The following is a 14,748-nucleotide window of genomic DNA, read 5'->3' on the forward strand; positions in this document are numbered from 1 at the left end:
AAATGTCCTAGGTTCACAGTAAGACTCTTTGAGCTGGCAAATAGACAACACTTTGATATGTAATTTGGGTAAATATGAGCTGGTTGTGTTCGAGAATTCACAATTAATAACTCAACTTAAAATAAGATAATTTACTAAGTTGTTCACAGTCATCAATCTATTAAATACTAGTTTAAAAAGTGTATCATCGTCATCAATTTAAACTGGTGACTCATCGCCAACTCAATCCACCGATCCCCCAGAATGCCCCTGGTGATAATATGACTGATATTATTGCTATCTTCTCTACATAAAATAAAAAGACTGTAAAGGTTTCCTCCCATGTCTTGCTAATTGTGTTTCTGATCGGGATGTTCTGGGGTCAGAGATCAGTCTTCTCGGATTCTTTGTGGCAATTAACGCACGTCTGATCCACTTTCCTCGATTTCTCTGATTCTCCGCGCTCCCGTCCTCTCTTTAATCTCAATCTCTTTTCCACTTAAACAGATAGTTTGACCTCTGAGTTGCCAGAAGATCAGAGAAGCTGTTTGTTTAGCAGAATGAAAGTGTTTTGTCAGCCTACTGTCTATCAAATAACAAAGTCAAATAAACTTCAAAGTTATGAAAGATAAGTTCTGAATGCACGTCTCTACCTCAGGGTTTAATCAGTGTTTCAAAGTTGTGTTTCCACTTGTTATATCTCTCGTTAACTACACTTTAATTTGCATCCTCTCCCCTTTAATACATTCTAATTAACTAACAATTTATTTTCTTGTGAAGAGTTAAAGGTGGGGTAGGTAAGTTTGAGAAACCGGCTCGAGATACACTTTTTGTTATATTCCATGGAATGCTCTTAACATCCCGATAACAATGAATATCTTAAGTGCTTTGACAAAAAATCCATAAAAAAATTTCATCTGTGGAAGCCGTAGTACTGTAAAAAGCACGACCAATCATCTGAGCCGGCCCGGCTAAAATAACTGGATGGCCTACCTGTCAGCCTTCCATCGGGGCACAAACTTATCTCGTGCCCTCATTGGTCATGTGCGCGTTCGTGTGTGTTGGAGGAGGGGCTCTGTAAGGAAGTGGGAGATTTTTTCCGGCTTTGTATTTTCAAATTCTAGCGCACTCGAGCTGGTTTCTCCAAAATTACCTACCCCACCTTTAAGAAAAAAACTGTTTCTGATGGTCAGTGTTCTTCAACATGCTGAATAAACTCAAAATACTCCAACTCAGAGAAAACATCTGGACCTTCTCATTCATCATGAAAAGTGTCAAGAGAAAAATGGGGTATGATAGAGATGTGACCAGGGCCAGATTAAGGTAGTTGTGGGTCTCAAGGCTACCCTTTTGGTAAACCCCTACAATATTTTGTAAGCAAATAAAGGCAAACTTAGTACTCTAGTGACTTGTTTTGGGGAATAACCAAGTAAAAAGCTATAAATAAACTGCATCACAGTCACATGACTCTGCGTCAACAAAACTGAGCTAAAGACAGTCTCATGATTGACGTGATGAAGTTCTCTTTTAGTCACTATATATAAAACCTACAGATAATCACAAATTGGGTATTGATAGATTGAAAATCTCCTCAGCTTGTGTTGACATCAGATTTCAAGCATCTAACACAAAAACACGTACAAAAAACCTTGACATTGAGACGAGGGGAACCGGAGGTGGGAAAATGCTGACCCATTTCAGGGTTTAGTTGCAGCATAGGACAGCTTGAGTTTTAATCTTCTTCGGGTCCTGTTTGCCAGTTAATTTGACAGAAATCTGCTTTTTAGAAGATTTATTCAGATAAAAACTGAAAGTACTTTTAAGAGAAACAGGGGAAATCCCCCAAAACAATATTGCCACCCTGCAGCTCTACACTGAAGCTCACTGGTCTGCTCTTTCCAGCAATAAAATAAAACTCATCTACACAGACAAGCATTGGAAGGCACTGTCAGGAGGCACAGCTAGTCATATGCTAAAAAAGGTGTGTGTATGTGTGTGTATGAGAGAGACAGAGGACGAGGAGGTAATAGGGAGCTGAAGAAATAGTTACTAATGGCAACAGACTGTGGGCTTTTGACACTTCAGCTCATCACTTGCTCGTCCACATCATGGCTTCTGCGGCCCACGTTAATCTTCACACACACACACACACACACACACACACACACACACACACACACACACACACACACACACACACACACACACAGACAACTTGTTCTGTCAGCTGTATCGATCGAGGGGTGGCCGGTGGATGAACCTGTCATGGCCAACATAGATCGGACTGGAGGATAATGAAGTCTTCCTGCTCTATTTGACAAGCTCCGAGAGAAAGTGAGATACAGTGAGTGTGTCCCTGTGTGTGAGTGTGTGTGTGTGTGTGTGTGTGTGTGGGTGTGTGTGAGTGTGTGTAAGAGAGAGTGAAAAACAGAGAAAGATGCTCCTGGGACAGCCCACGGGCGTCCTAACCATTGCCTGAATAAATTGGATGGAAAGAAGCCCCTTGAGTGGGAGACGTGATCTGTCATGATGTCATCTAAACGAGACTTGCGTGAAGGGAGAGGTCAGGGTGCTAATAAAGACCTCACACACACACACACACACACACACACACACACACACACACACACACACACACACACACACCCACACCCACACCCACACCCACACACACACACACACACACACACACACACACACACACACACACACACACACACACACACACACACACACCAATCTTCAGCTATTTTCCTGGAAACATTTTAATCCCCCTGTAACATTGCTTTAAAAAAAATCACCTTCCTTCGCTCTCTCTCCATCTTTTCCTTCCATCCCTCCATCTTTCTCAGAGTAAAAGTTCACACCTTGATGATTTTTTCACCAAGTTTTCTTTCCCTCTCAGTTCTGGGTTGTTCAATAGTTTACAATGCTTCTATTGAATATTTTCAGCAGGTTGACTTAAGGCCAATTTCTCTGAAAATACACACCAATCTGAAGCACATTGCTTCATTATGCAATATGCATAGATTTCTTTTTTTTTGCAAAGGCATGACCCGCCCTCCTCTGCCTCTGATTGGCTAGTACTTGTTGCTTTGTAGTACTAGCCAATCAGACGCAGAGATTGGCAGGTCATGCATTTGCCATCCAAAAAATTCCCTTTTGCGTAATAAAGTTCCTGTTGGTTCGTATCTTCTGAGAAATGGCCGTTCTCTTGGGTTTCATTTTGTAATATTGGTGTAAGTAAGTAGGTAGCCTTTTATGGAAAGTCCCAAATACAAACATCTGGCTCTTTGGGACTAGTTGTTTAACTTTTTTCACCATCTAGTTGCTTACTTTGTCTGTCAATGGTGTGATGCTTTCCAACAGTAAAGCCTGTTGATCTGTAAAACCAACAAACAATGAGCTGAACGATGCTAAAACACATGTTTTTGTGACTGTAATCAGTCCAAAAAAAATCTGCTAGGGGCTGAACACAGGTAGAAACACTAAACATACACAAACTAATCTCCTACGCTCCTTGAAATGTATTTACCTTTTTTTTTAAACATGGAAATAAAATGTAAAAACTCAAATCCAATCCAATCCAGTACCAGCAGTGCAAGTACGATTGCAAGTGGAAGTGAGGCTGAAATGGATAATGCGGTAGAAATTGCGGACAACAGAACATTTAAATAACCGACTCACCCCCCCCTTTCTGTCCATGCAGAGTAAGTAAGTTAACAAATAATAAAAACAAACACATACAAATGGCTTCTGCACCTGTAGAGATCCATACTGCTATGATTACTCTTCATTATGGACGACCCCATGCATATTACACATATTTGTTATGTGACTGATATCAATATGTACGTAGATCCGTGCAGGTGTAGAGACAACAGACAGTAATCTTGATGTGAAGGGAATTCATTTGTGAAGAAGTACAATAGAAAAGAAACAGTATTGTGAGCTGCAGAGAGGAAATGTCTGTCCCCCAGCCAATATCCCTCTAAATGTCTTCAAATTCAGGTAACTTTATGTTAACTATTTTAATCCATCTTCCTCCAGCGTGGATCTGACTCGTTTTCCTGTTGTATTCCCCGTGGGCAACCTTTCTATCTATTTCCCCTTCTCTCTCTCCTCACCTTTGCCTTACTCGCTCACTCAAACTGACATGTGTGTCCCCTCCTGAACAACATTTCAATTTAAAAATAACATTAGTGAACCTTCGGGATAACAGCAGAGCCAAGTTTAATGTATTTGTTATGGAAGAATAGATTTGGCATACTGCAGACTCCAAGCTAGCTTTTTGGATCAAGCAAAGTGTGACCGTACATACACGAGTCACTCTCAGAGTAAAGATAGCAGCTTTTTCGTGACATAATCATCAGGCAACATAAATCTTTCCACTGCAGCTGCATTTCCTCGACCTAAGACCATCAAAGCGCTGCTGCCCGGAGAAGAGGGCATCCGAAAAACTGATGCAGCTAGCGTGGCACATTCATAACACTGTAAGCTGTCAGGAAGGCATACAAAAAAATGACCTCATGTGTGTTCTGTATGTGTGAAAGTGTGAGAGTGTAAGAGAGTTAGAAACTGTCAAAACATCCATTTATCAAAGAACCCATGAGGTCTCAGCAATGTTTTTCTCTCTCGTTCTCACTCACACACACACACACACACACACACACACACACACACACACACACACACACACACACACACACACACACACACACACACACACACACACACACACACACACACACACACACAAAATGCTGTCTGAGGCATCTTGTATATCGGGATACCGATTTTTGGAACCTGTGTTAAATCAAAACTCAACCTGTGTATTCACATATTCATATTTGAACAAATAGACTTAAAGGTGGGGTAGGTCATTTTGGAGAAACCGGCTCGAGTGCGCTAGAATTTGAAAATACACAGCCGGAAAAAATATGCCCTTCCTTACAGAGCCCCTCCTCCAACACACACGAACGAGCACATGACCAATGAGGGCACGAGATAAGTTTGTGCACAGATGGAAGGCTGACAGGCAGGTAGGCCATCCAGTTACTTTAGCCGGGCCGGCTAAAATGATTGGTCGTGATTTTTACAGTACTACGGCTTCCACAGATGACATTTTTTTATGGATTTTTTGTCAAAGCACTTAAGATATCAAGGTTCAAGGTTCTTTATTGTCAATCTGACATAGCTACAGAGTAATTATGCAGTTGAAAATCTTATGTCACAGGCTTCTCCAACAATGCAACATAATAACATAATAACAATAAGAGCATGAGCAATACAAAAATAATAATAGTTATAAAAATGAAATAAAGTTATGATGTGGAATAGTGCAGTACGAGTCTATATACAAGTTATTGGAATGATATATATATATTAGGTATTAGATACATACTACTGAGTAGCAGATGAATGTTTGATGTTGTTTCAACAGTTCAATTTTTTAACAGTCTCACTGCCCGCGGGAAGAAACTGTCTCCGAATCTTCTTGTCCTTGTCAGGATGCTGCGGTACCGCCTGCCAGACGGCAACAGAAAGAACAGTTTGTGGCTGGGGTGATGGGGATCTTTGATAATCCGTAGTGATTTCTTCCTGAGCCGCTGGGAGTAAAGGTCCTCCATGGATGGCAGCTCCGTCCTGGTGATGTGCTGTGCAGTTTTCACCACCCTCTGTAAAGCTTTACGATCGAGGTCGGTGCAGCTGCCGTACCAGGCCGTCATGCTGCCAGTGAGGATAGTCTCTATCGTGCACCTGTAGAAGTTGCAGAGTATCCTGGAATCCATTTTGAACCTCCTCAACCTGCGGAGGAAGAAGAGCCGCTGTCGAGCTTTCTTGGTGATGGTGGTGGTGTGAAGAGACCATGTCAGGTCCTCAGTGATGTGGACCCCAAGGAACCTGAAGCTTTTGACTCTCTCCACCGTAGTCCCATTGATGGCGATGGGGGCGTGTCCCTCTCCCTGCTGCTTCCTGTAGTCCACAATCAGCTCCTTTGTTTTGCTGATGTTGAGATGGAGGTTGTTATCCTGGCACCAAGATGTCAGGTTTTTGACCTCCTCTCTGTACGCCGTCTCGTCATCGTCTGTGATCTGGCCGATGACGGTCGTGTCATCAGCAAACTTCACGATGGTGTTGGAGCTGTGTGTGGCCACGCAGTCGTGGGTGAACAGGGAGTAGAGGAGAGGGCTGAGCACGCAGCCTTGAGGGGCACCGGTGTTTAGAATCAGGGTGGAGGATGTGATGTTTCCCAACCGCACTGCCTGGTGTCTGCCCGTCAGGAAGTTCAGGATCCAGTCGCAGAGGGCGCTGTTGAGCCCGAGGTCTCTGAGCTTGATGGCCAGCTTGGAGGGCACAATGGTATTGAATGCTGAACTGTAGTCAATGAACAGCATTCTCACATATGTGTTCCTGTTCTTCGGGTCCAGGTGTGAGAGGGCAGTGTGGAGGGTGAGGGCTATGGCGTCGTCTGTGAACCTGTTTGCTCTGTAGGCAAACTGCAGGGGGTCCAGAGATTCAGGGAGGGAGGAGGTGATGAATAATTTGACTAACCGCTCAAAGCACTTCATTATGATGGAGGTGAGTGCTACTGGGCGGTAGTCATTGGGGCAGGTGATGATTGTCTTTTTGGGGACAGGAATGATGGTGGAGTGTTTAAAACATGTGGGGACTACAGACTGCAGCAGGGACCTGTTGAAGATGTCTGTGAACACCTCTGCCAGCTGAACTGCACACACCCTGAGAACACGGCCAGGGATGCCATCAGGTCCAGGAGCCTTGTGTGGGTTAACCCTTTTAAAGGATTTACACACATCTGCCCTATTTAAAACAAAAGGGCAGTGTAGCTCCTGGTCCCTCTGTACCTCCACAGCCCGGCTGCTCTCAAAGCGTGCAAAAAAACTGTTTAGCTCATCTGGGAGAGATGCGCACGCAGACACTCCCGCTGCTCCTTTGTAGTCAGTTTTTGTCCTTAGTCCCGCCCACATATTCCTAGTGTTACAGCCTTTGATATTCATTGCTATCGGGATGTTAAGAGCATTCCATGGAATATAACAAAAAGTGTATCTCGAGCCGGTTTCTCAAACTTACCTACCCCACCTTTAATGCAACCCAAAACGTGATGGTGGCTTTGTTGCCTAGATCTAAAACCTTTCAAAATGTTAACAATGTTTTTAAAACTGTGACCATTTCAATTTAAAGTAGCTGCAAATTGCCTCATCTGCTGCATTATAATGTCATGGATAACGACTGACAACGACTGTTTAAAGGGTGAAAACATTCAGAATGGTTGCGGGTGTTGTAATCAGTCCTCCTCTCTGTAAAGGCTAAGAAGAGATAGTTTCCTTGTTCTATTTAAACTTCATCGCCTAATGTTTACATTTAACTTGTAGTTACAAATCCCCAAAAAGAATCACCCAACTCTGCATTTTCCATCAGTTCTAATATCTAATTTTAGCATCTTTGTTTTGGATTTCTTCTGCTCACAACTTTACCGTTTTTTTTTTTTACTTGTTTCCAGTAGATGGGCAAAATGATCGCTGGTCAACCCACTTTACAATTACCTTCTCTGAACCACAGAAAGTGTTGCTTTTTTGCCTGCCTACCTGCACACATTCAACCTACCCATCAAAGGAGTCTACCACAAATTACTATCCATGATCGTTTTCACATTTATCATGATCAGACTTCTGTAAAATTAGACAATTCTTGTGCAACCTGCTGGCCAGAGAGAAAAAGCAGGTTCAGGATCTTCAACACTGACTTTTCTGTCACAGAGTTTGTTGCTTGCTTCACATTCAGAATGGAGAGTATGTGAGTACTGTTTTTAAAAAATCGGAACCTATTCTTGTGTTTTTGCTTTGTAATATCAAAAGACTTTGCTAGACGGTAAACATCTCTGCATCAGCTACTTGTAACTTCTTGATTATTGCTCTAAGTCGAAGCACACAGTCTTAAGCGGTGCCAAAAGGCTTTTCAAACCACGAGACATTGGTATTTTTCTGGTTTCCATTCAGTGTGGCTGAAAGAAAACTGAAAGCGGAAGCCAATTCACAGAAATAAAGAGCTTCTGCCGATCTGATAGCTTTGCTAAAGACTCATTCTGAATGCATCATTAATCAAGCTCAAAACAGACCCACTATGCCTCTACAATGGCTCTTACTGCTCCGAGTAAATCAACTCCCCCATATGGAGGACAGTACTTCCTTCAGTGAAGTCTTTCTGCACAAGCCAAGCTCTCTCTCTATCACAATGTACCCAGATAATGGCTGTCAAAATACACATATGGCTATCAGTGGTCACAATGTAGGCTTTATTATTTTTCTGTGTATACGAGCAGTAATGTTGATGTTTACATTGCAGCTGTTTTAAAAAAAACAGTTTTTAATGTCTTAAAGGTCCCATGTCATGGCCATTTCTACTCATCATAATTCCATTGTTGAGGTCTACTAGAATAGATTTATATTGTGCAATTTTCCAAACTCACATTGGTTTCTCATACAGCATCTCTGTATAGTATGTGTATTCACCAGGTATTCACTCTCTGTCCTAAACGGCTTGTTGGAGCTCTTGCCCCCCCCCCCCCCCCACCCCTCCCTGTGAGCCCAGTGTGCTCTGATTGGTCGGGATGTTGCGAGGCTCGCTGCTCACTGAGCTGGCTTACTGGTGTGGTTTCCGGGTCGGGGATACAGCGAGACACAGCGAAACTCATCCTGAGCACACACAAACACTCACAGCCGAAGTAAAAACAATAAGTGTGGCTTGATATTGAGTAAGAAAAAGGTTTATAAACGCTGTGAGAATGGGTCTGCGGAGAGCATTTCTCCGCGATCCCAACTCGTCTATTACCAACCAGGGGACTCCCTGTTGGTTGAAAATGTACGCTAAAGGTCCCCACCCCTCGTGGTGTGTGAGGAGCTCCGCGGATTGGTCCATTTTGGTTCCGGGAACCGCATGACGTCATGCGCTTCCCGGAAGAAACAAATGGAAAAAGAGAAATCTCCAACGAGGCGTTCTGGGGCAGCATAGACAGGTCTTTTCTGTGTTTTACTCCCTACAGGGTGTACTTTGAGGGTTTGTGACTCTGCAGACCGTTTACATGCATAAAAACCTCCATAACACACAAGGGGACGGGTAATAACCGGAAAAGCATGACATTGGACCTTTAAGTGAAAGTGCTTTGCAACCTCTATTCCCAATAAATCCTTTAAACACCCTGTAGGGAATATTTACACTGCTTCTGTCACATCTAATAATTTATAACAACATTTTGCAAGACCTTCAAAGTTATCATTTTAGAATTTAATATAACTTATGACTTAAGTTAATTCATTATAAGAGGGAGCACAGGATAAACCACACTGTGCCATTAGAGAAGAAACGTAACATGAATAATGAGATGTCTTTTTTTTATGTTTAGCGCCGGGAGAAGCAGAGAGGACGTTTTTTCCTTTGACCTCACCTTCTTAACTCTGTGACTTTGTTTAATGAGTACTCCTTAAACAGAGGGTTGGGATTGGCATGACAATATGTATAGATGTAACCCTTATGTGGCTTAAATAATGTATTATTGTGGATGGATATTGTTTACTCAATGGAGGATGGATCTCAAAACTCTTAATTCTAGAACACCAGAGGAAAAACCTTGACATTTTCCAAATTATGGCATTTCCAATTGTCAAGAAACAATAACTGGATTTCCAATGAAACCCTCTTTTTCTGTCACAAACACATGTGCATGTTCACAGCACAATTTGGGAAACCTGCATTAAACCCATGCTAGTGCTGGGGGCCCGCTCCAAGTAATGGTCAACACTCCTTACTATGGTCTGTTCGGAGAATTGAACCGGTGAACCTCTGGTTCCAAAGAAAAGTCCCTAAAGAGTGAGCTTCTGCCCCCCCAGGAGAATAGCAAGGCAACAGCTGAAATCTTCTATATAATATACTTTTATTTACTAATTGTTATTGAATCATTTTGAGGGTGTTGGGGTTGGTGTGTCGTGGTTTTCCAAAGTTTGTAAATGGAAGTGGTGAATGGTGAATTAATGCACAAAGGGAGGGGTTTTGGACACATCCTTTGCTTCCAACTAACAACCTGTACACTTATTTCACTTCAGAATCACTTCAATACAATAAGACAAAAACTTCGGTATAAAAACTGATGAGAATTTTTTTTCATACAGCTTAAACCGTAGACTAAATCATTGGCATATCCTTATTTATAAGGCTATTCTTGTTGGTTTTCCACCTTATCTATAGATTTATGTCCATCGGAAAAGTATCGGAACTCATTGGACTTGTTCGTTTTTACTAACTTTGCCAAAAGTCCACTTCTTTGTATGATGCATGATATTTTCTCTGTTCTTTATTGTGTTGTATGTAACTGTGCTGTATCTTGGCCAGGACTCTCCAGTTTAAGAGACTTCTCAAAAATGAAACAAAACTATTTCATTCAGCACAATATGCTTATGTAACCTAACCATAATGCCACAAAGCCACGCTACCGCTGTAAATCCATTCAATCAAACATTTAATGCGCGGGAGCTCAGAGTGAAAATATGTCTCCCATCAACTTAGGGGTGAATATTGCTGGCATTATTGAACTGAAATGAGACACGAGACACCACGGGGCTGAGTTTGTGTAATCTAGATGTTATGAGATTCACTTCTCACGCTGATTTTACACAGAACGAGTCATTTTGCTCAGAACTCTAATCCAATTCTTCCGGCTCTTTTCCTGGGGACTTGAAAGACAACCCATCTGTTCCTGCTGGCCGCCGTTCAATCGCACCGCCGTCTGTTGTGCGGGCTGGAGGTGAGTTAAATGTTTCTACCACTCCACTGACAGTCGGGGGAGTCAGGGACACGGTGGCTTTCTCGCCGCCATAAAGATCACGGCTGGAGTCCTAATTCATCACCCCGGGCATCATCATGTGGCATTACAATATGCTAATGTAGCAACGCTGTGGCCTCGCTGTCACCTCGCTCTTCCTCTTTCATCTTTCTCCCTCTTCCCTCTCCTCTTCCTCCTCTAAGGGGGTGTAGGCTCTCCCCCTACTGTGATTTGCACCATGGTGACAATATGTTGAAAAGTGATGTCGGTGCTGATGTCTGAATTAGGGGAGTGTTGCGTGTCGTTGTCTGACTGTAATGGAGGAACTCGTAATTAGCCTGTAGTGTCAGTGGTTACAGATAGATTCCTTTTCATAAGCACAGCTTTAAAATCCCCACCTCACATGCCTGGAGTTGGGGTAAAAATAGGAGTGTTTTTGCAAAAGGTGTCTCTTTGTGGTGGAAATGTGTGCAGTTGGGTTTTCACAGAAATATTGTTCAATGAGGACTACCCAGGAAATATGCTGAGGTGAATAGGTGTTGATTAGAGGTAGGTTCGACAAATCTAACTCCTAGTGCAAACATGATGAATACTTCATTCATCGTGTTTGCATGAGGAGTTAGATTTGCCATTTTCATTTCAAATAGGCACAACACAATTGATCGTGCATTCATGACCAAACGTTTAAACCCTCAACCCCTCCAGGTGGCCTCTCCAGAGAGACATACAAATACAAAACAAGTTTTACAAAGTTGCCATCCCGTCTTTACAAGTTTCAAACATGTATTTATTGACTGAATATACCAACAAAATATTTATATTCAGAAAATGAGACTTTGGTTAAAACCAACCTAACCCCCAAATGACCAAAACCCGAGTTTTTAACATGAATCCACGAGTATCTCCGAATACAGGGTTGTATATATATAATAGTTTCTGTTATCAGTTGATACGTATGCTTTGTTGAGAGATATTAAATTAACCAACGCAAAAATGACTCACACTGACCTGTAAAATGTATACTTCTCTTAAAGTCAACTTTCTAGACCTGTGGTGAAAAAAAGCCAATAATAACTAAGACAAGAAATACAGATGTTCGATTTTTTTGGTTCTTCCTAGGAATAAGCCTTGAGCCCACTCTTAATATGACTTTGGCTAACACACTGTATGCAAACTTTGAAGGCCTTTTTCTCAAAATGGTGTCTCGGTAACAGTCATCATGTCATCTGAATATTTGGAGAACAACAACAATAAGGATATCGTTGCAAAGCTAAGAATCTCCTCTTTCCAACAGTGAGTGTAACTTAAATTGTTATGGGGTCAAAGTGACTGATTTCAATAGAGTATGTTTTATTTTGTTCTTACCCCATGTGACGGGTACGTCAGCCAGCCCCAGTCTCCGCTGATGGACGTCGTGTCGAGAAGGTTCACTAGAGAAAGAAACAACAACAGGAAGTGATGAGCTTTAAATCATTGTTTTTGCCGTCCTCATCCGTCCATCCTGTCCTTCACCAACATCGTCTGTGTGCACTGGCACCCGACAGTCACACACACACACACACAAACACACACACACACACACACACACACACACACACACACACACACACACACACACACACACACACACACACACACCTGTCTGATAGGTGTGACTGATGAGGCGGGACGGTCGTCACGGCGACTCTGAGCCAGGTGTCACAGCGTGTGATGTCACCTTGACCTGGTTCACCTTCAGAGCCCTTTGAGCTGGGACCTCAGCAGGCCAAAAATAGATCAGGAAACCAAACATTTACCGCCAAAGAATGAGCGCTGACTGGCTACTGATTTAAAATTAAAGGTCAACTCCGTTAATGCTCTGTTGAACTCCTTTTATACTCTTAGTTATTACCTTCTCAGTGGATGTCAAGGTCAGGTACAAAAACGAGCACATGAGAAAACAACATTATCTAGGCTATAACATTGAGTAAAAAACAACAACAACTATAAACAATGGCATGGCAGTGACTTGTCAATCACAAGGTAGCTACCCTTTTTGTCATAGGCTGCTTTGCTGTTGATTTTACTATAAATAAACAATCATTTAGATTATAAACAAGATGCTATATTGAACAAGACTTGAAACTAGCTGACACCATAGGATAACGTTTTTCTGAGGTATCAAACAAAATGAAAAGTAGGGTCATTTTCTCATAGACTTCTATCCAGACTGACTTATTGTGTAACTGAAACAGGCCCCTCCCCCTGCTGGCTATTATAATGAATACAGGTAAACGCACTTCCACCTCAGCTCCACTTTTCAGACCCTGAAGTTAACCTCTCTCTAAGAATTCATTTTCTTCCACTCGCTCCCTTCCTTATCCTCTCTGTATACTAAGTAAGTCCAAAAACAAGCAGCAACATGTTTCACTTGTGTCACCTCTTTGCCTTAATTTGACCCAGAGCACATTTGCATCATTACGCATGATAATTTAAATTTACTTCACATTCTGTCTGTGCCCACCTTAGGATCTGAATGGCAGGATATTACAGGAAAGAGAGATAAACTGATGAGGAAGAAGTGGATGGAGAACTTAATGAACCACTAATTTTACCCACTGGCAGATTGTGTGTGTGTGTGTGTGTGTGTGTGTGTGTGTGTGTGTGTGTGTGTGTGTGTGTGTGTGTGTGTGCGCGTGCGTGCATGCGTGCGTGCGTGCGTGCGTGCGTGTGTGTGTGTGTAATATGATCTCGGCCTCAGGGCAGCTTGTCAAGCAGCCAAGTGATGTCCCCCACATTAGAATGAGTTTAACAAAACCCTTCACACTCCTCTCATCCTTCATCCTTCTGTCTGACTCTTGCTCTCTCCCTGTCTCTCCTGCATGTTAAAGCTGTGCATCGTGTTGCCTTGAAGCAGGAAGTGAACTGAACCCCCCCCCCCCCCCTCAGCTGGCAGAGTCTGGATGCTTTATACTGATTTGTTTCTAGATACCCTGTTATTATTTAAGACGACTGTTGTTACTTCAAATGTGTTGCAAACTGTAAGTGAAAATATTTTACATTGGATTATTTTCCATGTAGAGAGCACACTGTGTTTGACTGACTTCTGACTTTCTGGTAAATAATTATTGCACCTGTAAGTAAGGAAAAAGGAAAAATGTGCATGTCATGCACATTATCCCACTTATTACATGGCTTCATACTAAATAAACGAACAACTTGACTCACGATATTGATTTTTAAATGATTGTATGGCTTCCAGTAAGATCAAATAGTCAGGAAAACTAATGTTTGTCGTCCACAGCTGACGTTAAAGTGACAGTATTTTTTTCTGCGAAATGATATCACTGCACATACTGTAGTCCCTTGATCAGAGTGTCCTTAGCAACGGTCTACTCTCCTTAGCAACAGTCTTCTCTCCTTAGCAACAATCTGCTAGCAAAAAACGTGTCCAAATTGACCAATCAGAATCAAGTATTCTAAGCTGTGTAATAAGGATGGAACAACACACACCTGTATGAATCTTTTACATTTGGATACTAAGAAGTAGAAGTAACATAACAGGCTCTTTCTCAAGTTTTCTGTATCAAACTCAAAAAAAGGTTTGAGACAAACTTGAGTTAAGGAATCTTTGATATTCTCTTAAAGTTCAAATTTGTACTGGAACACCAGAAATTGACAATATATTTACATCCTCAAAATGAAATAATGATAACTGTTGGTTTTGTTTATATTAAGTGTATGTAGCTGTTATAAAGCCCTTTTGCAAAGAAAGAAAACTGGATAATAATTACGAGGGAACAAAGGACCATGGGATCAATGACACACTTCTTATTAAAAGTATTCCAGGTAGAGGCTCTTTGGTGGCTCTAGATATCAGGAGTCAGCCATTCTAAAAATAATGAGTTTTTATAGCAAGCGGACGTGCCAGTAAACTGAGCACAGGACGCTTGTTG

At 42.0% G+C, this 14,748-nt stretch overlaps 1 protein-coding gene across 1 annotated transcript in view; it reads right to left on the reverse strand.

The window, feature by feature from the left end:
• Positions 1 to 14,748, reverse strand: part of epha8 (eph receptor A8) — a 111,214-nt gene that overhangs the window by 71,461 nt on the left and 25,005 nt on the right. The window contains exon 2 of the mRNA XM_034122005.1: positions 12,179 to 12,243. Coding sequence (XP_033977896.1) covers positions 12,179 to 12,243 — 65 coding nt within the window. The remainder of the gene's footprint in view (positions 1 to 12,178; positions 12,244 to 14,748) is intronic.

Source organism: Trematomus bernacchii, unplaced genomic scaffold, assembly GCF_902827165.1.
Source record: "Trematomus bernacchii unplaced genomic scaffold, fTreBer1.1, whole genome shotgun sequence".
Taxonomy (NCBI): Eukaryota; Metazoa; Chordata; class Actinopteri; order Perciformes; family Nototheniidae; genus Trematomus; species Trematomus bernacchii.